This window comes from Strix aluco, chromosome 8, assembly GCF_031877795.1.
Source record: "Strix aluco isolate bStrAlu1 chromosome 8, bStrAlu1.hap1, whole genome shotgun sequence".
Taxonomy (NCBI): Eukaryota; Metazoa; Chordata; class Aves; order Strigiformes; family Strigidae; genus Strix; species Strix aluco.
The window spans coordinates 5,514,378-5,540,821 of NC_133938.1; the positions used below are offsets into that span (position 1 = coordinate 5,514,378).

General features: G+C 45.1%; 1 protein-coding gene across 4 annotated transcripts; it reads left to right on the forward strand.

Moving 5' to 3' along the window:
• The first annotated feature begins 2,464 nt into the window (after positions 1-2,464).
• FYB2 (FYN binding protein 2) lies at positions 2,465-25,570 on the forward strand. Of its 4 annotated transcripts, none has more exons than XR_012624211.1 (21): positions 2,513-2,565; positions 3,609-3,744; positions 6,056-6,836; positions 7,821-8,015; positions 9,097-9,130; positions 11,833-11,921; positions 12,693-12,721; positions 13,958-13,989; positions 14,833-14,917; positions 15,264-15,417; positions 17,204-17,330; positions 17,430-17,473; positions 17,780-17,843; positions 19,712-19,795; positions 21,108-21,136; positions 21,912-21,972; positions 22,545-22,637; positions 24,266-24,337; positions 24,645-24,801; positions 24,951-24,984; positions 25,428-25,570. XR_012624211.1 is itself a non-coding variant. In XM_074833176.1 (21 exons), exons 1-21 carry the CDS (start codon positions 2,561-2,563, stop codon positions 25,435-25,437), a joined length of 2,328 nt encoding a protein of 775 aa, XP_074689277.1. In that variant the 5' UTR covers positions 2,513-2,560; the 3' UTR covers positions 25,438-25,570. The 4 variants fall into 4 exon arrangements, 3 of the variants coding, with proteins under 3 accessions (XP_074689279.1, XP_074689277.1, XP_074689278.1); XM_074833176.1 differs by having other exon boundaries at positions 24,253-24,337; XM_074833177.1 differs by having other exon boundaries at positions 17,433-17,473; positions 24,253-24,337.
• Positions 25,571-26,444: the final 874 nt, after the last annotated feature.

A 26,444-nucleotide genomic window follows, 5' to 3' on the forward strand; every position in this document is an offset into this window, starting at 1 on the left:
TGTGCATGCTTAGGATGCGTTTGGTGCCGTTGCTCTCAGTAGTGGTATTTGGTTTTATTCGAGTCGGGGCTGTACCTGGGAACTCCCGTTCTGGGTCGGTGCCTCTGATACAGAAGCCCAGACCAAACCCCGAGCTCCTGCTCCAAACTGCCGCCTCTTTAATAGCAGCAGTGGACAAGGTGCTCATTGTGTTTCGCTGGGACGTCGGGGTTCCTGGCAATTTGCAGCTTGGTAGGACCAATGGGAGGCACCAGCACTGCAGGGAGAGGTGGGGCAGGAGGGGAAGAGCTGTCAAAGGGATTATCTCCAGCGTTTTGGGGAGGGTGTGAAGTCCTGTTTTGTTGTCTCCTGACAAATCTGTCTAGTTTCTCTAAGGAAATTGCGCTGTGTGGCCTATGAAAATGTGACTTACATAGAGCAGCACCAGCTCTTTATCATCAGGCATTCCCCAGAAGGGTCCAGAGCCACAGAAAAAAGGCAGTTTCCACTTCTGCGGTGTTTGATCTACACACCATGGCTACACCACGCTCCCCATGCAGTTATTACAGCCCAGTGCAATTTATGGCGGCCCTGGGACTGCTGTTGAAGGGAGGTGAGGCAAGTGGGGTCGCACCAGGGCTAACACTCACAAAATGCGTGTTTTAAAGAAACTTTTAGCATTTTCTTTTTAGAGCCCATGTAGAGGAATCTGCCCTGTCCTTTTCCTCAGGACCACGGCTCTGAAGTCACAACCTCCTGATTCTCCAACAGTGCTTTAATTCACGGCCCATGTTCATACCACTGGTCGGGTCATAAATCCTCCCCAGCTACCTGTACACAAAGCCGGCATTCATTTTCATCACGCCGCGACTCCAGCCCCAGCTTGGGGGGCTTCCCTGCCAAATCCCAGCTCAGCAGGACCCCCCTTTCTTCTCTGAGACCACCACACAGCAACAGGGCTTTTCATGTAGCAAGGAATGAGACTCACGCTTTGAGTCATGTGTCTGATGACTGAGGGGGTTTTTTCACTTTTTTTCTTCTTTTTTTTTTGCAGCTCTCCTCAAGCTTGGCTCTGGAAAGCAGGGTCAGGTTAGCCTGGGATAGCATCAGCCCCACACCCGAGAGTGGTAGGGATGCTTGGGGCAAGGTTTTTCCTGATGCCCATCTGCAGGGGGGGAATATCCATCCACAAGTCACACATCACACCATTACCCTCAGACTGGTGGAGAGAAATCTGGGACACCTTCAGACAATCCTACACACAAGGTTTGCCATCAGGTCCCACACATTACAGACATGCTTTACCACTCCCCTTGCCCCTAACCTCAAGGCCTGCTATTGCTGCAGGGTTTCTTTTCCAGGCAGTTATTTGGGAATGGTATATATGAGAGGTGCTGTGTCCTGTTATGTGAGATTAGGACCAGTTTGTGATGGGTGAGTATTGCCCAGGCTGATGATGGCTCCCTGCTCACCCAGTCGCTAATGATAGCAGCCTCTGAATATTGCCCAGCACCCAGGCTCCGTCTCTGCCAAGCTGTCTCTGCTTGAAGGACACCATCAAGCGCTCCCACAAAGATGAAATAATATTTGATCAGTTATGGAGAGAAAAAGAAAGTCCTGGGGCTCTCGGTTCACTTCGTGCCAAGCTAACCAGCATTGTTTTTCCTGGGAGATGTGCTCTGTGAAAACATGGGCTCAATGTTTGGACAGATCCATTCAGGCTGTTCTCCAGGATAGAAATATCCAGTGATGGGAGAAGTCTTGTTTGCCCTAATTTAACTGGTCTGTCCTTAGGACTCTGAGAAGCTCACCATGAAAAGGAGCTGCTTCACCAGGAATATGTGTGGGCTTCAGCGAGGTTTTGCTGGGCTCTGCTATCCAGAGATGAAGAAAACATTGGTTCCTCTGGGGAAATGGCTATTTTAACCACTCTGAGGTCTCTGGCTTTGGCTTGGGAAGGCTGGGCTGATGCGGTAGGCTGGGTGTCACCCATGGGGAGACCGATGAAGAGGTGGGTAAGGATTATTGCTGGGCATGGTGGGACTCCTCTGCTCTCCCCAGCTTTGCTTGCCCCAGGTGTGAGCAGGGACCTGAGAACTGCCATGTATATGGACACCATATGGACATGGTGCTGTAGGGGCACCCATGCCGAGGGCAAGCCCCGTTCTTTCCCTCAAAAAGCAAACCAAACTCAATTTTTCCCTTTCTGAACCCATCCAAAGCCTGCCGCGGTGTTGTCATTTGTGTTTCAGGGAACCCGTGGGTCAGGCGGAGGAAGCGTGGCTGGGCAGGGCTCAGCCCGGCCCAGGTGAGGCTCAGCCCGGCCCAGGTGGGGCTCAGCCCGGCCCAGCGGGAGCTCAGCCCGGCCCAGGTGAGGCTCTCCCCGGCCCAGGTGAGGCTCTCCCCGCCCCGGGGGCAGGCCCAGGCCTTGGCTCAGGTGTGTTTTCGGGCTCGCTCCGCCTCGCCCGGTGCGGCGGTGGCGGCAGGGGCGGTGACAGCGCAGGCACCAGCCGTGGCCAGGGGCAGGGAAAATGCTGCTGGGCTGAACGGCTGGACCCGGCGCAGAGCTGCGAAGGGATGGATGGGGTAAATGCTGGGGTGCTTCTCCTTTCCGCCCTCACCGCAGCAAAGGGCTGCTCTGTCTCCTCTGCCCCTGGTGAAATATTTGCTGCTTGATTTTCTGCTGCTGCTTCGAGCTTGGGGCTGTTCTCACCATGAAGTCCCGGGAGCAGTTTAACCCCGGGGTTAGGTGCACGCTCTCATTGCTGCTTCTGCTCTGCATGGGGACCACAAAGGGACACTTTTTCTGCCCCAAAGCAGGGGCTGAGGGGCTCCCAGTGCCTGGTTTCTTCCCCCCTTGCTCTTAAAATGAGCTGCGGTTGCTGCCTCTTAATTTAACAAAAAGTAGAGGTGGATTTTTTTATTTTATTTTTTTTTTTTCTGGGAGAAGCTGGTGGGTTAATGAGTAGATAGTATCATGGCATGCTTGTGTCAGTGTGCCCGGGGTGCCTGGGCTCGGCTCCAGCCACCCCGCTGCCGGGGAAAGGGCAGCAATGATTAAATATTTACCTGCGGGAGCTCCCTTGGAAATCAAGATAAAGAATGGATGAAAGCAGAAAAATTTCGGGAGGGGAACATGCAGTGCTTCCTCTCAGCTGTCCTGCATGTCACATCTTGAACGGGGTTTTTCTTTCTGTGTCGATTCATTTTAGGAAAGCAACTGTAGAAAGCTAATGAGAATTTAGATTCCTTTTGGTTAGTCCTCGGTATCAGCACAAACCTCCAGCTGCTGGTCTTTCTAAAAGGTGTCCTTATCGTATGCTTAAGCTGAGCTTTATTCTGCTTCCTAGAATGATGTTAATGTTGGAAGAGCATTTTATTTATAGGGAGAAAATACGGAAAGTTTAGCTGTCCCCTGACTCCATAATGCTCATAGCTTTCCGGCCAGTGGAAGTTTGTTTCCTTTTTATTCTCTCCCTCTCTCATCTTGCATGGGCTTTTGCCAAATATATTATTATTCACAGTGAATTATTTGGCCAGATGTAGCTGTAATACATATTGTGAGTTTTTGGCAGTCCTTTAAATTTATTACTGTATTCTCCCCACTTGTCAACTGGTCTAATTTACAGGGGAGCACCTCTCCCCACTGCACTGACCTCTGCCAGGGCTGGTGGGGCACTGGGGCTGGACTTCACGGGTGTCCTGCCTGCCTGCGACCCATTCAGCACTGTGTTTAGGCTGATCATCTCCCTGAGCTTGCTTAAGGTATGTGGGTTGAGCTGGAGAGCTGCTTGGATGGGAGGTGGTTTGAAACAATCCTGGGTCTGATGGAAAATCATCCCTTCAGAGACCAGGAGAACTCATTGCACCTCAGAGGGTCATGCTAATCTCAGCCCTGTGCAAGGAAGTGGCAGCTGCAGGAGCTTTGTGGGGAGGGCAAGAGCATCCGGGCGGGTGTGGGTGTAGGGGAGGTGGCTGTGGGGTGCAATTTAAACCCATCCTCCGGGGCAGTTTGGTGTGCTTGGCTAGGGGCTGTACGTGTGCCTCCCGTGGTGGGTCTGCTCGTGGCATTGGTGCGAATATCCCAGTGGGCTGCAAACTGGGGGAAACTATATTCTAGTGAAGGGCACCGAGAGTGTGTTAAGCACAGATAATCTTGCGGTTAATTAGGCAGATCATTTGAAGCTGCCATTTCAAGGCGAGGGAAATAACTTGAGGGTGAAAAGGAGAGGCTTGTATCCATCCATCTTTAATTAAAGGTAGTGCCAAGCTAGTGACTGTCACAGCCATTTCTGTCACAGCCAGTGCCAGGGAGAGGCCTGACTGAAACCCGTTTCACAGGAGTCCACCTTGCCTGTGGCACGTTGAGACGTGCAGGTGCTTTTTCTTTTCTATTTTCTTTGTCTCTGAGGGCACTGATGAGGAACTATGTGCTCCAGTAAAGAAAATCAGTAAGGAGAGGTAAACAGCATTAAACTCTTCAACTGTTGCTGCAGCACGTGCAAAAACTCAGTGCAATTGCATTAGGGCACCTCACTGCTTTATTTCCTGTCTGGCATTGCTGCAGGGATCTGGTACATGTGGGATTATTTTTTTTCCAAAATCTGATTCATCCTCCGTATGCTTCTGAAAACTCCCATTCCCATCGGCTCGCCACTAGATCAGGCTGGCTGGGCAGCTTACACGGCATCACGCTGCTGACCACTAATATGAAATATAATTGGAGCAATTCAAACCTCTCCCCCAAGGGTTGGTTCTTTACATCATGCACTACCCTGTGAAAGTAATAAAGTCAGTGAAAGGGGTTATTCAAGAGAAATTGTCAGTGTTTAATAAATCGTGCAATTAAATGCAATAAAACCTCAGTATGCTATTCATCTGTTCTGCCTTAACACTTAAGGCTGGGGCTTTTTTCAGAATAACGAAGTTCTGTCCTAGATAATTTTTTCCAATTTCCTCATTAGACAGGTTCTCGTGAAGCCTTACAGTTCTCCGCACTGAACTAAGCTGCCAGAGTAGCGCACCTAATGTAATCATGGCATATAAAAAGTTATAGAGCAGTTCAAGGACTTAAGTAGCTCATAAATTTTTCTTCATATTTTCTCCCTAGTTCAGTTCAGGGCTGAATTTAAGCCATGACATTGCAGGCAAAAATTGTGGTCCCCTTTCTCCAGCATTGGACAATGAGATGCCTGGGGACAAAGGCCTGAAACAAAATGTTCTTTAAGTGCCCTTTTAAACTGCTCTGTCACTGATTAGCTCTCTTTGTTCAAAATCATATATAACCCAGGGTCTGGTAACTGTGGGAGAGGAATTGAGTATCTTAGCCAATATTCACCACCTGGACCGGGAGATGCTCTAGTTGTCATTGTGTGCTGTGTGTTTGGTTTGTATGTCCTCTGCTTCCTGGGGTCAGAATAATGGCAAGGAGAGAAGCATATGAAGAGCTGTGGGGACACTAAGCTGAACTAACATGGTGGAGAAAGAAGATTTTTGTCCCAGGGGTCATGTGGACCCCACCAAGGAGGACGTCTGGTGCTTTTCTTCCCATGGTGGAGTTTTCTGGAGCAGGCAGAGGGTGGACTGAGGATCTCCCAAGCAGCACCAGCCTTTCCCCTGGCTGGTGCTTGTGTACTGAAAATAAAGTGCGGCTTTCCTACCTGGCAGGTGCATAAGCAGTATTGCAATACGTCTGCCAGGAAGCTGTAACGTTCAGTTTAGTGTTTGCCAGGTCCTCCCAAGGGAGATTCTTCAACACTGGGTGATGCTGGGGACAGGAGCCATCTCCACTGGTCCCGCTGGTTCTGCTTGGTTTTGTATCCATGCTCCGCTCCTGCGTTTTCCCTCTGTCTGACCTCTGTTGCGTTTATCAGCAGTGATTTGTGAGCCTTCAGAGGATCCTCTGAATGAGCTAGTTCTCCTCTCCTGCTTTAAAATTTTCACCAGCTTCTGCATAACCTTGGTGACCAGGGTGGAGTCTGTGGCCTCTTTCTCTGAAACAATCATGATTGTATAAATTGCCTGTTGCCACTTCTGAAAGCAGATATTTTTTGCTCTCCTCTCTTCCCCCTCCCAGGAAGGTGTGACTGATTTCAGAGCCCTACGAGCAAAATTTCAGAATGACTCCAACTTGGACAACAAGGTGGTGCAGCCACGCAAGAAGCCTCCCATTGAAATCCCTCGCAAGTTGGGCTCTGGAGGAAATGCTGTGTCCAGTCCTCTGCTCCCGAGTAAGAGAGAAGTGATAATACTGAAACCCAAGGATGAACCTGCCCATCCTGCCTCCCAACCCTCTGCACTCACCCAAGGCAAGCCCTTGGCATGGCCTCGAGCCAAGCTGGGTTCCATGGAGCCGTCGGGGCACAACAAAGAGCACAAAGTCAACATCTTGGAGAAAGGGCTGAATTCTCCCAAGAGCGGGCTAGAGAAGCCTCTGCCATCCTATTGCACTGACCAGCAGGGATCAGCCCAAACACCTCCAGAAGGCCCTCCGCTCCCAAATTCTTTCCACCATGCCCTACAGATCTGGGAAAACACTTCATCCCAGGGCGAGAAAGCAAGTGTAATGCTCCCAACCCAACGGGCAGCAAACTTATACGTTCAGCATTGCCTGGAGCAGAGGGTGACGTGTGCTCCTGCTGCATCAGGTGGCAGCAGGATGCGACCATCTGGAAGCGAGCCCACGCTGGACTTGCCTGCCCAGAAGAAGGATGCTCTGAGCGACAGCAGGCTGGCTCTTCCCCAGGGTCCCAGAGGACACAGGAGCTCTGATGAAGCTGCTGCTGAGAAGGCAGCAGCAACTGTGTTCTGCCAGATGGGTTATCATGCACCAGGAGAGAAACCTCAGCACCTGAAAGGTATAGTAAGCTATGTGCTTAACAATGAGCATATGTATATATGCATATGAGCATATAGGTGCTCTGAAGTGCAGCATTTGGAGAGAAAAAAGCTGTTACGAGTTGGGATCCTTAAACAAGAGGCCAAACTGGACCATTGGAGTGCTCCCTCCCTTCCCTGTAGGTCCTGGAGATAAAAAACAGGCCTCAAACTGCTGCTGAGCTTGGGTAGAGGAAGGGGTCCCCATGTTCACCCAAATTTTTAGAACTCATTTTAAGAAATTGCTCAAATTTTGGGAGTAGGATGGAGGGTAAGGACAGGGAATATATCTTTAGGTTTGGTCTGCTTTGGCCTTTCTCAGTTACAAAGTGAATGTAACTACACCCTGCTATTTGGTTTTCACACAGACATATAAAGGCTTGGCTTTTCTGCAAAGACAGTTCAATTCAAATTAAAGTGGCTTAAACCTGAACCCCCCCCTCTGCACCCTTCCAGCTTGCGAAAGGTCATATTTGAGCTTGGAGAGCATATTCTCCTTGCAATATTTCTTACAGAAACTGGTGCTAGGAAACTCGAATGCTGCGAAGTTCCCCTTGCTAACGTCATGCTGAGTGACGGGGCACTGGAAAGATTAAGTCTTTGTTTACCCTGGAAAGCTACCTCGCTCGGACTGTGTATAGAAAACAGCTATGCCACTAAATCCTGACAGATTAAAATGTTATCGGTACAGAAAATTAGGCTAGTATTTTATAATCCAGAGGAAGGGAGCTGTCGAGAGCTGAGGCCCCAACATGGTTAACTTTGTAAAAGTCTGTAAAAATGGACATTTCCATTTATTTTTCCATTCTGGTGACATGGTAAGAGCCCCACTGTGTAACAGGGATGCTGAAACTGGGAGGAAGCAGAGCTGGTTAGAAATGTCTATATAACAACTAATGACCCTATATGGATTTTTGCTTAAATGAGAGCTAATTGCTGCCTGTCCTTGTGCTTCTCTGGAGCAGAATTGGAGCCTCCCTTCTACCAGCCCAGAGCAGGAAAAGGCTCTCACAGCTCCGGGAGCAAGTGGCCAAGAATTAAACCTCTCCCTTCAGCTGAATCCCTGGGTCCTGCCCCTGGGAAGCCTGCAAGACCCCCGAAGTTTGATCTCAGTGCTTTCCGAAGCACCGTGCCTTCAGTCCACAGAGGAAATGAAACAAGTAAGAGATTTCTCGTTTTTCTCCCAAAACCTGTTCTGCAGAAAATTAATAATAATTTGCAGTTTATTGACATCTATAAAGCCACGTTTCCAAGCACATGGAAACAAGAAGTCATTACTTGTTTCTAACATCTTCCTCGAACATTAAAAAGAGCCCAACAGTTTCAGTGAGACTGATTTTTGCTCTTGATCTGGAAAAGGGATCTGGTTTTCCAGATTGGACATCAACCCCCATGCAGAAACCTGCTTTCCTCCCAACTGCAGTGTGTTGTGAGCAGTTTACAGCTGGCTGTAAAGCAGCGGCAGCTGCATACGAGGCGAGCTGATCTTTATCACTGCTTCAATGGGAAATGCCTCGACTCTGCAGCACACAACTGTGGGAAGGCACAATAAAATCGGTAGAAACTGGTCTGCTAATCCTCCCCCTTCTGTTTTAAATACAACAGAGGGCAACGTCGTTAAATGTTCCAACATCAAGAAATGGAAAAGTTCAGTTTCCCATAATAAAACACTATTGATGTTTCATAATAGAATATTCTGGGCTGCTTATTAAGCTGCTAAATGGTGTTTCTTTATAGATACAAGCTTAATTATAGCCAGATCTTTAGGCATAACTTTTGCTGAATTCAAAGGGAGCTGCTTTTCTAAGAAGGGTGCTGCTAAACTCTCTTTGGCTTTACTGTGCCAGTGCTTACTGATCTGCCCTGGGCTTGATAAGAATGAGAGGGAAAGAGAGGTTTTCACTGAAACTCTCTTCTAACCTACTTGCCTTTTCTAAATATGTTAATTTGGTGGAAGAAACTAGTTACATTTATATGTCATCATCTCCATGTCCTCCCAATATTGCTCAATTATTGATCTCTAGAAAACCTGAGATTGTTGCCTAGAAACATGAAATAATGACATTTTAACATAGCCACATCCCCAGTTTCTCCTGCAATCTTATTTCACGCCTGCCTTTGTGTGCGGCGTGCTGCCTCGAGGAAGGGCCATCCCCATCACACCTCCCTGTCACTGCAGCTGGTGTTCTGTAGGAGAGCATCTTGCCTTCAAATGTTAATCCTCTGTGTGTTTGTGTGCAGCTGCTGATGAAGAGGATTACTTGACCCCCCAAAGGTGAGTGTGTAGTGAGGCAATGCGTGGCTCGTAGGCGACGGGAGCATCCTTATCCCGTGATGCTGAAGCATCCCCATGAAGTCTAGAGGGAATGTCCCGCTCCCAGAGGCAGCAACTTGCTCCAGGGATTGTGCGAACCTACATGGGAAGCTCAAAGCTGGCTGGGATGACCTTCTAAAGCAGAAAGTTTCATCCCTATTTTCTCCTCTGGGCTTTTTGAGCAGCATGGAGAACCTTAGCCGTGTGTCATTAGCTCTGGTTGAGCTGATCGGAGGGAAAAGATTGCTGGTGCTTGGTTGCACCCGCCCCCTGCACATTCTTCTCTTCCTGTTTTCTGTGTACTCAAGCCTGGCGTTTTCAGAAAAGCGATGCTTTCAAGAACTGTTGCTGAAACAAAGCCCTGGCATAACTGGCAGGTGCTGGGGTGGTTTTGCCAGTAGCGGAGGAGCTTGTCCTCCTGCATGTTTGTGCAGCCAGCACAGCCAGGGTACAGGAGCCACTGCACCCCCTCCCCATCCCCAGGACTTCAGCTGGCTCCAGATGCTGAAGTGAGACTTTTTTCTTTTGAGTGGTGGTCCAAACTCGCTCACAAGAGAACACGCGCTGATGAGCAAGTGTCTGAAACAGCTCAAAAATCTTACAGACACAATCAGTTTTGTATACAAGGGGATCATGATTTTTTCTGGTATGTCTCTGACTTGTCATAAATGGTTGCGTTGTGGTCCTGGTTCTGTGCCACAAGAACAGTGAAAGTGGAGAAAAATATTTGTATACATGTTTTGCTTTAGCTGCATGAATATACAGCTGTGAAAATGGGAAACAGAATGGGTGAACCAAAGCAAAAAGAGGCAAATTCTTAAAATACTTTCTGTGCCCAAACAATGAACTCTTGCAGCTATCGGCACAGCAAGTTGTGCTTTTCGCATTATGAGGTGTTCCTGCCAGTGTTGGCTGGTGTTTTGTTTAACTTTTAACCTGTACTTGTCAGAAGAGAACTGGTCAAAAAATAACCAGCCACAAAGCTGTCATGCACCACAAGGAAGCTCTCCTAGTAATGTATTGCAGCAAGATTAGCTGTCTTGCTCCAATACTTGTGATACAGTCTTTACAATAGGTCACTTGTTAAATATTAACCATGTGATAACTGGGGAAATGAATTAAATTAACTCCAGCATAAAAGTAAAATCATGGGGTTTGGGGGCAGAAATTCCCCTCCTTGAAGCCTCACCTGTAATGAAGTCTGGTCTCTTAGAAACCCTGACGTAGTTGCGTTGGCTGACTAATCTTGAGCTCTGACTCCTTGTTTGGGGATAAATACTCCGCCTTCATTGATGCTAGTCAGGGATCCATCAACCCAGCCGTATTTCAGGTCTAGTGTAGCATATATGCTGTATATAAAGGGCTGTCTGGTGTTCAGCCAAGTTCCCAGGATTCTGTTTTATCCCAGGGCTGGGCTGGGGAAGAGAAGGGTAAGGGTTTTTCCTGCTCTCCTCTTCCTCAAGTGATGGCACTAGGGACAAAATACCTACTTGTGATATTAATGCAATATTTATGTGTGTGTCCCCTTCAATGGGACCAGCAAGCTGACAGGCATTGCCCCTGGTGCTGGGAGGGCTGCAGGGAAGAGAAGGGGGCTAGGGCAGCCTTTGGCATTAGCACAAGCTTCTGCTTGACTTTAGGTGTCGTTTCTTACTCTGATTTCACTACTGTTGAAATGCACCTTGAGTTTCTTGTTCCAGTTTGCAACAACTACTTAGTCCTTACTCTGTTGACGCTGAGTTGTGACAGTAGGGTGATTGAAGGAAAATCAAACCCTCCCTGAGGTTTGTTATAGAGTTACTGTTAAAAGATGGACGTTGTCACTGTAACTCTTCCTGATGCTCTTTCACCACCCTACCCCATCCCCTGCATGTCTTGCAAGCTCCGTCTTGTGCATTTGCCCCTCCCCAGTACACTCTGCCACGGGCGGAGGAGAAGCCTCGGGGCTTTGCCTGGATAATCTGGGAAGGCTTGGATTTCTCTCTGCACCTATTCCCGAATGACACTAATATGAATTTCTGAAGAAGGAAAGAAAAAATGAGAATGAGGAGATGGGGACAGGGCTGGGAAGTCCAATGCTTGAGGCTGTGTGGTGCTTGGGCTGAGATGCCTTGCCTCCTCCGGTGGCTGACACATGCCACTCGCTGTGTTGGCATGGAGCATGTGGCTTGATAAACACAGGAGCAGGACCTTTAAATGTACCCTCTGATATCTCTGCTTTTCCTTTCTTGTTTCCTTAAGTGAGAAACAGCATGCCAAATGGTGCAACTGGGTTGTTATTAATTTTAGAGTAGCTGTTGTAGATTTGAAACGTGCACTTCGATTTCCTTGGATTTTTTGTGCTGTTTCTACCTGAGGGATTGCTATAGGCAGAAAACCATAACCCCAGTATGAAGTCCCCTGATGTGCTTTGAGCCCTGTAAACACAGCCTGTCCTCCCAAAGGAAGCAGTGGGAGTGTGGAGTTGGGGGGAAAGCTCAGCTGAGCCCTGTGTCTGGCACAGGTCTCCTCTTCCTCCGAGGAATTCCTGATTTCACTTTGCTTTCTTGTAGGCTCAGTATCAAAGCACTTGAATTCCTTGTCCTTAAGATGAATATTTTTTTTCCAGACTTCTAAAAGGGCCAGAAAAAAAATCTCTTCTCTCTTTTCTTTCATTTTTTCAGTGTTCAACTTGAAGAGCAGCACAATTACAAAGAAACCCCGATGTACCTGAATCAGTCTGGGGACACCACAACCTTGTGTGTCATTGAAGGTACTTTGCAAGGCAAGACTGCTAGGTGAATTATACGTTATGTGGGATAGAGCTTTTTAAAAATGAAATAAAATAGTTTCTTCAAGTTGAGAAAAGCAGCTGCGCATTGGTCTGGGTGACCAATGATGACTGTGCTGTTTCTCTGTGCACTGGCAGTGTATGAGGACTTTGGGGCACAAACAAAAAAGAAGTTCACATTTTGGTGGTGAAATGGTGCTTACAATAAAACTGCAGTGGGGAAAATTCATGAGACACTACCCATGTAGAAGAGAAAGAAAAGAAGGTAGTGAGACAAACCTCAGCATCTTCTTGGGAATGAATGGGTACAGGATACAGAGCTTTTTTATCTCCATCATTACTTCTTCCCAGTCTAATTTTCTCTATCAATCAGAGTTGCCACTGCTCTGCTTTTACGTTTTTCAAAGTTGCATCTTATTGGGGAGGTTAGTTTCTGCCTTGTGCATTGGTTTTCTTTCCCATTGGAACAGAAGCCAAGCAACTTCCTTGGGGAGACCTGCCACAGTCCTCTTGGGTATGTCCCTAAGGTTGTGAAAACTGTGGCCAGTTAAGCTCAATGCTTCAGTCGTCTGAATGTAAGCCAATGTTAAATAGCAAATTGAAAGACCTTTGCCATTAGGACATGGTGAATGTACCATGGTGAATGTGTGCCTGGATGCTGAGCACGTGGGCTGAAGCTGGGTTTGAAACTTAAAGTGCAATGACTTTAACATGGACTAAGAAGTAATACATATTCACAAATATTTTTTCTAGTACCTAAGGCAGAGCCTCAAGAACACAAGGTAAGTCTCAACACAGCCAGTTTTGGTCTTTCAGGCTTGACTGTACTATTCATACCATGCTTTCCTATCTTAGAAATTTTTAATATCTGTATTTCTTATCTGCCAAGTATTTCTCAAAAAATAAATAAGGAATTGCAGAGGGGACATGAAGACTAATGAGGTTTCCAAACACACTAGGGGAGAGCGTCAGTTCTCTTCCACTGCAAACATGTAAGGAAGTAGTAACACCATCTGGACATTGGTGGTAGACCAAGTAAGTGTCAAGCACAGATATCAAGATCATGAAATCTTGGAGGAAAAATCCACAGAATTGTTCTGGAAGTTCCTGCCAAAGGCAAGCTGGTGCTGGTAATCCCTCTGTGAAGACATGAAAACAAAATTGAGCCAGGTTCCTTGTTGTGGCAGCATGCTTCAAGTTTTGGCTCATAAGCAAGGGCAAATATTGTGGGCATGACTGCACGGGTTTTCATCCCCTGCTGCAGGGATACCTCTGTTGTAAACTACAACCAACTCTCTTCATTTTACCCTGGCTGCAAAGGGGGTGGCTGTTCACCTTGGCAATGGAGACAACCTGCAGTGAAGGCAGGATAGTGCGTTGCAAGGGGCAGGAATTGCTACAGCTGTCCCTAGAGAAGACCTGCTTGGCTGCATGGCTGAGCTCACAGTGGGTACTTGGGCTGAGAGAACACGTCACCTCGTCCCAGGAGATGACCCTGTACTGGGTATCAGTTCTGGCTCTGCTAAAAGAGGGGAAACTACTCTTTGGAAAACGTCAAACTCCACTTTCAAGTCCTGACTTGCAAAGCAATCAAATTGTCCAGGAAATAGCACAGGTTTCCAAATGCACTTATCTGTGCATGATTTGCAGAGAGGTTCTCTGGTTTGGCTTTAGACTTATTTTATGGTAGGTTGGAAAAATCTTTATTTAATTAAAAAAACTTCCTCCTCTTCTGTAAGCTCTCCAAACCTGCAATTGCCTTCCTTTTGACCAGTAGCTTCATTGGCCTGATCCCTTGCACTGTTACATTATCCCTATATAGTTTGTCAATATGTGTATCCCCTGTCCTGCAAAGTAGAGGAAATATCTTTGCCTGATGACTATTCCAAACATAAAATGCTTCTGGGCTTTCTGAAGAAATATTTCTTTAAATACTAGATGACAGTTGAGGCCTTATATAAAAGCTTGACTGCTGAAAAAAGCACAGTGGCTGAAGGCTTTCCTCTTCTTTATTCTAGAAACAGAAGACTTTTCTCTTTGCCAAATCCAGGTAATTTCCTTTCCTTTCTCTCAAGCTTCTTCTAACCCTGTAACTAACCCAGGTTAGGGTTAGAAAGAAATTTCATATATTCCATGACCAGGACAATGTAGGCTATGATGCTTTTCTGTGTCAGCACTCATGGTTTCTAAGATGGTTCTCATTCTAAAGCATATCTGGAGGGGAGAATTTCTTCTCTCCTCTGGCACACAAAAACATGCATTGTCTTTTGCTACTGAAACCTGAACCCTTTCAGTATAAGGAGAGCGAGGTATGAGGCTCTCAAACTAGGACACGTGGTTGCAGGTCCAAAGCTGTGTGGTAAGGCAAGGTCCACACTGAATTTCAGCCTATAAATGTCACGTTTCAAACTCCTCGCAGTATTTAATTACTGTCACTGGCTGAAGACTGTTTTTTCAATGGGGATTGAAGAGTCATATGATAAAAGGGTGTCACTTCGTGGGAAATGATGTGGTGCTGGAAAAAAGTTATCATGTTCTGCCTCCTGTTTCTGTATCTTCTTTCCTAAGTTGCAATATAGTATGGTGAGAGGCAAGTCTTGTGAGACAGGTACCACCACTGGCAGATGGATCTAGCTTGCCCATTCCTGCTACTAGGAAACAATCATCTTAGCTTGTCTCTCTTCCAAGAGTAATTGCTCTCACCCCACATAACCAGTGGCTTTAGATTTGGATTTGCCCTTTACTTTTCGTACTGCTGGTCTTTTTGGCATCTATCCTCATTAAAAGGGAAAATGAACTGCTTGTTTGGGCACAGTCATAAAGCAATCTGTTTGTCTGTGATTTTGCTGAAATGTTTCTGTTCTGAGACCTCTCTCATTTCTGAAATTTTCAGTCCTGGAAGAGCTGTAATAGAGGATGAAAATGAGGAAAAAACAAGTCTTGAAAGAGATAAACAGGAAGCAGAGACAATTTTCAAGGTATTGTATCCTTAAGATTACTTCTCATAATTGCTGTAGGATGTTTCTTCTCCTTCTATCTGCCCTCTCTTTGGGAAACAGCTGAAATTGGAGTACTTAATCACCTGTTTTTTTCTGCCTTCTCTTTTTTCTGCTCATTGCTCAACTGCTGCTGCCTAAAAGGCAGGTAGTGCTGCCAAGCAGCACCTATGTCTACCAGAAACCCCTGATGGAAAGGGTGTGAAACTGTTTTAAGTCCGCAGAAAGGTAACTAATAGTCTTATAGATGTGTATATGTAAGTTATATTAACATATTAGAAAGCTGTTTCTAACGTCTGTATTGACCAAACCAAATGTCTCATCTCAGACAGGTGGAAATGAATACGTATCTCCCACTAGCCAAACCAAGGAAGATGGCAGAGGTGGGATGAAGGTGCCACAAGTGAAGCAGGATGTGACTAGTACCCCGGCTGCAAAGCATCCTACCCCACAGGGGCTGGCAAAAGACAGAGCAGAGCTCTGTGAGTATCTCATTGTGCTGTTGAGTGTTTCCTCAATCCTCAGTCCCATCTGTTGCCCAAATGTCTCTTCCATATGGGAAATAATGTTAAATTTGGATGCAACTCTTGAACCAATTTAGTTAAACCAGGGCAAAAGGTTGCATGCGCATTTGTATTCTGGTCTGAATAATTTATTTTGGCTTTGCAAATAGCTTCCTAAGTTGGTTAACCATCTGCGTAACTCAAACTGAGGTGTTTGTTTTTCTAGCAGATTGCCCTTATCCGAGAGCTGAAATCCATCTCCTCTGCTTCTCATAATTTATTGAGTCTCAGAAAAGGGTTTGGCTAAGGCTGTGGTAGAAACACACGTGAGCAGGATGAGAACTGAAGTCTCCCCCTGTCCCTTATTAAGATGGATAATGGCTCCTTGCTCCATCTTAGTAGTCCCAGTGAGCCTTTTTCAGACTTTGGGCTCCTTCTGTCACAATGCTCTGAGATAGCATCCGGAGCTGGTGATATGCACCTTAGCTGCACAATTAAACCCAGTCATGTCTCCTCTGTAAACACTATTTTTCAACTTCAGGTATGTGTGCATGGGCTCTATTCTGCAAAGGCTTACTCCTGCCTTTGCAAGCCGTTGGTGTGATACAGCAGCGTTGCGAAGATGAAAGAGAGAAAGGTTTGGCTCTGTGAGCAGACCAGGAGTGTGAAGGAGCAAGTGTAAATTGACTGTGGCTGTGGTTGTTGTTATTGGTGTGGTCCTTGGGTTGTTTGGTTTTTTGGGGGTTTTTTTTGTTTTTTTTTTTTTAAATTTTCAATCACTTCATTAAAGGTTTTCTTGACCTTTGAACAGCTGGAGGTAATTTCTGTTGGGATTTTTTTTTTTAAAAGTGCTCATGGTGAGCCTCCTGCTATTTCTTCATCAGAGAGGCCGATTCAGAGAATTGTTTGGTTCCCACCCCACCCCCCCATCCTCTTCTTCTTTGGGGGGGTTTGAATGTTTTGCAGGCCATTAACTAGACCATATTGTGGGGGTGCATGTTTCTGGTGAGACCTACTACATGCACCCGTGTTCATTTAGAAACACTATCTGCTTTTATTTGTGTGGCTGCATTTCTATGTTACTCCAACTCTCTTAAATTGGGTTTAAGGATTTAATATTGCCACTTAACAGAGTCCTCCAGTAATAATCTTTTAACCTCATGAGATGCAGCTCTCATGCTCTGTTCCAGCCCTTGGTGGAATACATCTGTGGGATACTCTCCCTTCTTGTCTCCTTTCCAAGATGTTGATTTACAGGTATATTCCCAATGGACTGGCCCGTTATTTGGATCTTATCATCTTCACCAACGATGCTAAGCCCTCTCTTCAATCACTTTTGCAAACATCCATAAAGAGTCTCTTGGGGTGGTTTCTGGTGAGGAGCATTTGGGTCAAAGTTGCCACAACTAAGAATCTTGATGGGTGTTTTAATTTTTTTAAAACCTAAAATATTTTGAAACTTTAATATATTAATATATTGAAACTTTATAAAATATGTATATAAAACATGTAAATATATATTCATATATTAAAACTTTAAAATATTTTAAAGTTAAATGTTTTAAAACTTAAAATATTTTCAAATTCTTCCCTTTTCTGTCTCAAAGTGGCTCAGAGCAGAGACTTTCCTGGACCCCTAGAAAGGAAAGTATGTCTGTAGGCTCTTATTTGTTGTGGCATTAACTATTACCCTCAACAGTTGTCCTTGCCCTGGGAGAAGTTACTCAGAAAAGCTTCTATAAGCAACATTCTTTCTCATTTCCAGCACACTATGTGTACGTTGGTGGTCCAAAGCCAGGGGTAGAAAGAACAGCCTTGAAACAAAACACTTGGCAGTCTCTGCAGGCACCAGAGGATATATATGATGATGTTGAGGAAATGCAGGATAGACTGTGAGTATGGACCTGGGCTCTTCGCAATGGCTGTGTCTATGAAACGTCTTTTAAAAACTATACTGCAACACGTCCCCATGTAATACTTCTGTCTTCTAGCAGCCACGCATCAGATTCCTCAAGTCCATTTGCTTCAGCCAGCCGTAAGTGCAGCACATGGGGAAGCTCAAACAAGAGCTGCTTTTAATTTGGGCTTGTCCCTGGGAAATGATGTGAATAGTTGCATTTAACTTTCAACATCTATAGTGTCTCCTTCTGGACTGGTGTCTTTAAATTCCCATTAAAACCAGTGGGGAAAAATACACGTGTCTAGTATGGAATTCGCGTGACCTCTAAAACCTCTGTAAGAGTAAAATATAATGACCTGGGTGCAATTTGTCCAGAAAACCTCACCTCATCGCTACTGAACATGATTTGTGATAATGGCGTGCCTTGGTTTTAATTTTCAGGAAACAGCTACGAAGAAACGTACGAAGATGTTGAGACTGGGGGTGATAATCCAGCAAAAATGGAGTAAGTTGCAATTTCTTAGCCTGTATTTTTTAGCCTTTTTTTTCCTAATGCAACTGCAGAAAAGTTGTTGCATGGGTGGGTTTCTTCCTCCTCTTCCTCTCTCTTTCCCCTTTGGCTGATATTTAGGGAGAAAAAATAGTTAAGAAAATTAAATCCCTAAACAGTGAGGCCTTTCTATTAGAGCTTGTAGCACTCTCCATCTATTGGAAGTACTCCCCTTACAGACCTCTCCTTGCATAAAACACACAGGACAGTCTTGCCAGCCTTCCCTTGATCAAAAGCATTGCTCAGCTGTAGCTGAGAAATGGCACCTTTTTTTGTGTGCCAAAAGAGGTAATGCTCGAGAGACAAATGGGGACGCTGTCCCCATAAAAAGAGACAAAGTGCTCACATTTCAGATCACAGAAGGTTGGAAAGCTGCAAGGAGCCCAGGCTGACATGCTGTAACTAACTTGCAACCTGCTCTTTTTTATATAGCTTCTCAAGATATTTGCTTCCACAGGGTGTGTTATAAAAGCCATGAGTTTTGCAGCCTCAGGGTTCTACGTTGCCTGAGCTTCCCAAATGGATTAAGAGGTGAAACGTGAAGTTAGTTGTGTTTTTCACTTATTAGCTTTGTGTGGTTCCCTACCCTCCTGCAGTGAAAGACTTCTGGTATCCCTTTGTAAGAAATAGAGACAGCCTTTGGGAATGGCATATGGGCTGGGGATGCTGCTCACAATGGCTGCAAGTGCATCTGGTGGCTCTCTTCTAAGGAGCAGTGTGGGAGGAATAATAAGGTGTTGCTGTACATCTGCTTTTCCCTTACGGATGTGAGACTCGTACTGGCTTGCATCTGGATTCAAGTCTAGCTTATGTGTGCATGTAGAGCCTGTGTGTGTCAGAGGGGGGAAAGAGGTATGGGAAACCTGAAACCCTGGAGGTGACTGGGCAGCTATTAAAAGGCAAAAGTGTCATTTCTCTGCAAATTGTCCATGGGAGTTGTGTGGTGGAAGTGCACAAGCTTCTCCAGCCAGAGGGCAGTCTGCTGGCGTCTGCGTCTGGCTCCTGGACCGACCACACATGTCCCTCACCCACCAGGAAGCCTACTGATGCCTCTTCTACAACCCTCTGCACACGGGTGCTGAACAGTAGCAGAAATTAAACTCTAATGCACGGAGGAGCAGTGTATCTTGCTGGGTTTGCAGGCGAATTTCATGACAAAGCTAGGGTCGGAACCAAATTCATGGGGTTCAGAGGTTTTAATCCCCACACCAGTCTTTATGTAATCTATTGATCCCACATGCAGGATTAGGTGTGCTGAAACACTTAAAGTGTTTTTAATAGTATTGCACATGGGTAATGTCCCTCATGTGAGGATCTTGGTTGTTCACAGATACTTTATTAGAAAATTGCTGCGTAGCTTCAGAGAGAAGTGTGTGTAGTGGAACACCCTTCTCAAGACCATACATGAAAGAAATGTGTGATGAAGGGTGGCACTGACAGATGCTCCTATTGTCCTCCTTTAACGGTCACTGCATGCTTCTGGAGAATTTTTGTTCCTTTTGTCAGGAATTTTTACTCCAAATAAACCTGGATCATTCTGTAGTTGTTGGGTCAGAAGAGGACAACATCAATTAACACAGAGTTTAAAGCTAAGCAAAGACTTGAGCTTGGACTTTATAATTAAGCACCTTTTGCTTTGTTGGTGCCTATCTCACTGAATCCATCATTCATCCACATGATGCTGTTAAGTCTTAAAGCTGAACTAAGGTCTAAGGTCTGCTGGCCTTCCTTTACCTGCTTCAGCATCTCTGGGGCTATGAGTATTGTAACTCTCGCATACTTCAGTGCCTAGTGCCTCTTTAAAATCTTACTCTTTTGGACAGAACAGGAAAACAAAAGAGATTTGGAAACTTGCTTAAGATAGAGAAGTTGAAGCTGAAGAATACCAGGTTCAAGGAAAACTTAAGGTAAGAAAATGTTAGTTGTCCAATACCTTTCTCCTCCAAACCTGAGCATTCAAATTTGCAATAATTTGAGAGCAGGAGGTCTAGAAGTAAGGAACACAGCCTTATTGGGAAAGTTACGTCAAAAGTCCTTCATTAGGAGCTGCTACGGCAGATGTGGCCAATGGTCCATCTGTGCAGCTTCTCCGAAGTCTCTGGCATCAGGAATATACAGGAGCTGGTCCTACAGCAGTGTCCACATTTTCATAGGCTTTCTGCTGCCTTTTGTGCATTTCTGATACCTCAGCATGATGCAGGTGCACAAGGGAACGTACAAATGTGATACCTGCTGCCCAGACCTGTGGGTCAGGATTAGGCAAAGTCTTGCTGATGTGGCTCTTAAGGGTTGAGCTTTTTTTATTCCAAGTACCATTTATAGTCAAGCTGGCAACAGCATCTGCTGAAGAAGTCTACTGTTGAGTCTGTAGTCTAACAGGTTAGGATAGAGAATATTGTATAACTTCCTATACTGCCCTTTTGGGTACTCTTACTTTAATATTTAAAACCCTGGTGAAGGTTCCATGGAAACTGCCTTTCTGTCAAATGCACAGTAGCTGCCTGCAGAACCCATCCTCCACCTCTGCCAGCATGTGCCTCACCCTGTGCATGCCTGAAGTCCAGGAAAGGGCTACTTTTTCTTATTTCTTTGGAAATTCCAGATTAACCCTTTCCTCTTTTAGATGAGGAAGGTTTGTTTTACTTAAAAACCTGGTCACAGGTTTTCACCTGTTCACTAGGTGCTCTGCCATGTCTGTGGCTCCTTCCTGCATTATTGCTAAATATCATTATAGGGAAGGAGCCACCAGGTTTCATGCCATTCTCCTGTTGCAAAGAACCCTTAAAGCTCCCAGAAGCATCTTAGGTATCTACAATCATTCTCACATTTAAATTCCTGGGCAATGCATGATATTGGCAGACTACAAGGAGGGACTTACAGCAGTTACCAACTGTCCATCAACCCTCTAGCTATTGTGAAGGGGGGTGTAGGGGTGGGCAGGAGGAGGGTGCTTTTGCTGATTTGGACCGTTCTTTGGATGCAATGTAGACCTTTCATAACCTGCTTGATGAACACGTGGCTGTTGTTACTGCCAGAGGATGGAGATGCTTATTTAGCAAGGGTGTAATTCTGGCAAATGCTGTTGGTGTCACAGGGCCCATGCACCTAGACCTGCCTCCATTGCTTCAGCAGCAAGCACTGCTGTCTTGTCAGTGCTCATGGTGTTTTGGGCAATGCTGATGTGCCAGCTTGTTTCTAAAAGCCTCTTTCTATCCACAGATTGTTTTCCATTTCGGTACCAAATTTGGGTAAGCAAGATACATGTATCTGACTCTTGGGGATCTGTGTGTGTGTGTATGAAGAGGCAAATGTATAGCACAGTGGAAAATCAACTTCACGCATCATGCCTTCCTGAAAATTATGTAATATAGCAGCATTAATTTTGAAGACTTGATAGGGATTTCTGCTTTACTAGAGGGTGGGTTTTTGCTCATTTTTGGGTGGTTTTTCTTTGAAGAGGAGCATTCCTCCTGCAGATATGAATATATTTAGGAAGGCAATGTGTGAGACAGTTCATGCTCAGCCACTGCTTCCAGGCTGGTGGTTGTGTTTAACAGCCAACGGCACTCCAGCAGCTTTCTGTAAAACTACTTGCCACTGCGTGCTGGAGGGACAAGTTCATGGTTTGTGTAAATGCAGGTGGATGCAGAACCTATCTCCACTAATCAAGCATTGGGAAGGTGCTAGAGTGAACGTACCTATGTCCTTGGGATGGAAACCCTGCCTGGGCTGGCTGCAGTGCAAAGCTGGGGCTTTGCTGATGCTCCTGCTCCATCCCTGGAGCTGGATGGCCAACCCTGTCCAGAAAACTGCCCACAAACACAACTAACAAACCCAAGCATCCTGCCCTGTGCTGGAGTTTTGCCTGGTTTCTGGAGCCCCAAGGATCTTCCTTTTGCATTGCCTTGGCCCTTTGGGTTGAGTGACTAGCAGCAGCCTCGATTTTCCTCTGCAATACATTGCTTTGGGTACCAGGCTCAGAATGACATCTAATAATTTTCTCTGCTGCATTTTGGCTGACAGCGGCTGTTTCCCAGGAGGACATGGTGTATGATGATGTCAAGGTGGGACAGAGACAGCCAAGGTGAGGAGGGTGCCCTCTCCTGGGGCTGGCCCTGGGCCATGGAGACGTTCCTCTTGGCATAAGCCTGTGCCCTGGGGAGGCTGCTGTACTGCAAGCCACTGAGGGTCATGAGCTGGTCAGGACTCAGTCCTCTGGAGACAGTCCAGGTGCCCCCTCCATGTGTGTTTAATTTGGCAAGTAACATCCCACAAAATGTTTCTTCAATGTTACCTAGTTAGGGCCAGAGATGTGAAAAGGAGAGAGCTGCTCCCTGAAACACGTGAAAATTTAGATAGTTTTTCTAAGGAAGGAACACTCCAGCTCCCAGACCCAATAATCAGCCCCGTCCTGGCAAGCTCCTTGTCAGAAAAATTACTTTTAATAGGAACAGCATGTCTTGATGTCTTGCTGCCAGATGATTGTGGCAGCAGCATGTGCTGGTATAAATCACAGCAAGTGTTTGCATTTCAGTGATGGTTATGGGGGGAGACAGAGAGAAAAATCACGACTTTGTAGGTACATGGGCTTGGGGAGGGGACATGGTCTGTTGGAAAAAACTTGAATTTCTGTGTGACTCTTTCCCTTCCTCTCAGAGAGAAGGATGACAAGTACAAAACCTGGATGCCAAAATTTCTGATGGTGAAAGAGGAAAAGGACCAAAGGAAAAGCAGCAACAATGTGGAAAGGTCTTGATTTTCATTCTGTGTCTTCTCGTGTTGTCTAACTTTGTACGCACATCTCTTAAGTCGTTTGCAGGAGCGGGATGCCCCTGCTTGAGCAGACATTTTGTGTTGGCTGCTCCTCCAGGGTCCTTTCCCTTTGAACCCAGCTTTCAGGAAACTTTGCAGAAAATATCTTGAGGGCAAAACAAACCCTTGGATCTGAGCTGTATGCAAGCAGGAGATACCCTGAGGGTCTCATCCTGAAGTTGTATCATGTCTTCCCCTTTAGCTGAGGTAAAAGTTGTAACTTGCTATATATTTGGCTGCTTTTCTGCTGTGCTCAGTCCCATTCCTTCTTTAATTGTGCCTTGATTAAATATTTGATCTCAATGGATAAGCTATTGCTATTTTGGTAAGCGCACTGTGTTTAGAAGACCTGTACACAGCGTAGTAATTTTCCCCTTGCCCGTACTTTAAAGTATTGATTTCTTGGGTCTTCATCTTCCAGTCGGGTTTATTGCATTGCCTCTTGCTGTACCATTTGTGCATAAAAACAAAAATAAAAATTTTTGTTACTGGTCCTGCAAAACTTTGCATGGAAGTAGGAGTTTCCATTTCCCTTTTACATCAGAAATGTGTGCATTGCAATAAGCTTTTTCATGACCCAATACCTGGGACTTCAAACAAATGCAAATGAAGGATCTATTTTTGGGGTTCTCACCACAGAGTTCCTGCATGGGGTTGCTCAAACACAACTTGTTGTTTTGTGCAAAGTCACACGTATAATTTTACAGACTATCAAGAGGTCGATGTGATTTCATCTGTTCCTTAGAGATTGCAGGTCCTGCAGGCTGAGACTGCTGAGGAGGAATCTCTTCACAGCTTAGAAGTCCCTAATTTCAGCTCTTCTGTTTCCCCTCCTCTTAAAATTAAGTGCATGAAAGTTAGCCAAGGGTGAATGATTTATTTCAAGTGGGTGTTTTTTGGTTGGTTGGTTGTTTTTTTCCTGTCTTGGTTTTTAAATGAATGCCATAGCTGGAATTTCATGTACAAACCAGAAAGAGTAACATCTGCATACCCAGGGAATGCTCCAGCATGAATGGCCGTTGCTCCTCTTAAGCCAGTTATAAGAGCTTGTTTTTCACTTTACAATGCCATATAAATGTCTGCTTGGGTGACATTCTCCTCCATGTGCTAAAACAGCAACAAAAATCTGGAGAGTGGTGTCAAGTCCCACTTCCATAAATGACTCAGGATGAGAGTTATCTGGGGACCCTTTATGTTTGGGTATAAACAAAAGCAGAAGGAGACAAACTGCTGGGGGAAAAGTGAATTGTTGACTTCTATAAAAACATGACTGATCTGAAACACTTGATAGAGAGTTTGTTTGTTCCCACGCTGCTTACAGAGAAAACAGTTAATCCAAACCGAGATACAAAATAGCTCAAGTTACACTCACCAACAGATTCAAGCTGTATATTCATCCTTTTATGAAAAACAACAATGTAAATGGTGTGCTTTGCTCTTTCAAGAGTTCATTGCAGACGAGGCTGGAGTTAGGCTCTGGGTAGCATTTCCCAATGTGCCGGGGGTTATTTAAATGGATCTCAGAAGTGTGTGTGTCTCTCTCTCAAAACAGAAATATCTTTAAGGTCAAGAAGAGCAATGCAGAAAAAAGCAGGAAGATGGAAAAAGAAGATAAATTTTTTAGAGAAACATTTATGGTACGTGTCTTTTTAGAGAACTAGTTGTGACAGAGAAGGAAAGCAGTTGTGCGTCATGCTTAAAAGACGCATGGTAGAAAGCTGTTGGTCCTTAGATACGCTGGGAGAGATGTCCCACTGACCTGCTGCCTTCTCCCCTAATCTTGGCTCTTCAATGGGGATGTTGCTGGGGTTTTTTACCCCTCTTCAGCCCCAAACGAAGCCTCACAACCCATCCTGAAATCTCTTCTCTCCATCCCTCTCCACTGCCCGTAAAGACACTGCACACAAGTGTAGAATAACTTGTGGTTTTCTTTCTTCTCTGCAGTACAATAAGGAGATCAATGTCATCAACACAGCCACTGCCGAGTGCTCAGTCCCCAGTAAGAGGACAGTTGATCTCCCAGTCACAGCTGGAGAACAGCTGGATGTTATCGATGTCACAGAGGGCAGCGCAGTGATTTGCCGCAATTCAGAGGGCAGATGTAAGTTTGCAGATAGCCTCTGGAATGTGTGGTCACGTTTCAATCCCATTTTGAGGGGGCAAGCAACAATATGTTCTTTGTGCTTAGCCACTGCGACTTTATTTGCTCAGGATTTTACTAATTTACTACTTTTTCTCCCCTTCTCTCAGATGGGTATGTTCTAGTGGAGCATCTGAACTTCAGGTAAACTCATATTTTATTTATTATGATGCATATTTTCTTCTTCTTCCTGGGTATAGATATCTGAGATCTGGAGAAATGTACTTAAAACTTCTGAAGGCAGGGGAAGGTTAATATAAACAGCCAGTATTAAATATTAAATAAGTATTTCCAGTTTTAGTCTGTTATTCTGCTGTTATACAAGTTTCCAGTCCAACTGCAGCTAAAAAAAGCCCCGTCCAGTCATGACTTATATAAATTGGAGATTCTTGACTGCCTTCAGATATGCCATATTAATTCACATCTGCTACAAACATGGGCCACTCAATGTGCATCGCCTTGCCAAAACACACCCTTAAATTCCCTGCTGCAGTATCATTTCCTTGCATGCTCATGCATAATTGATACAAATGAACCTCCTATTGCCCAGGTGCCCATTGCTGTGAAACTTTCTTTTTTTGAGACAGACAGTACTAACTGCTGCGAGAGCTGCTCTTCCCTCGAGCATCCCTGAAGGTCTCTTTTGTACTTCCTGCATCCATGAAAGCTCACGTCGGTCAGCTGTGGAGTGATGATGCCAATATAAATAAAGTGGTTTTATTTACAGTTACACTGTTTAATGGGTAAGAGAATTCTCCTTTTCTTTGTCTGCTATTTAGAGCATGTCTTCACTGATTATCTCAACATTAGTTATTTTCAGTATTTCTCACTTTTTGGAGTACCTTGTTGGTCAGCTCTGAAATTCTGTGTTTGCATGAAAAAAATTGTGCAGTTTAGTTTCTCCATCTCATTACTGTCTGGTTTAGGTGCTGGAATTGCAAGACTCCCCAAAAGATTTGCTCTTTAAAAAGCAAACCATATAAATTTGAACTCGTTTTAGGCTTGACAAGAGTATTGAGACAAGAAGTATGTACTGCCACTCTTGCTGGGTTAAATACATAAAATAGTGGAAAAGTTGACTCATTTCTTTCCAAAAAATATTTAAAAAGAGTAAATAAAGCATTCAGTCAAAATTTACTTTATTTTTGTAAGCTAACTTAGGCATCCCAGATATGTAAAGGCTGACTTCTGGCTCCCACTGACTCGCAGCAGCAGGCAGTTACCCAACAGTTGCCCCTGTGTTCAGGCTATTCTCTGCTTATTTTAAGAAAAATGCTCCTAAATGTAGGAAGAGAAATATAAATTGCTAATGGCTTCTCCTCAGCGTATCCAGGGGATACCTTTTCAAAAGCAGAAAAATTTGGATAGGGTTTTTACATGGCTTTGGAAGAAAAAAAAACTTAAATATGACTGTAGTGTACAGCTTCTGCCCCTCCCCAGGCACTTTAAGAGCCCCTATCAGTTTGCTCATAAATATCCTAAAAATGTAGATGGTTTAATTAGAAATTATTAAATGTTCCAGGCTTAAGAAAACAGAGCAAAATAAAAGCACTGTTTGCCACACGGCCATTTCAAAGCTGGCATAGAAGACACCAGAAAAACAG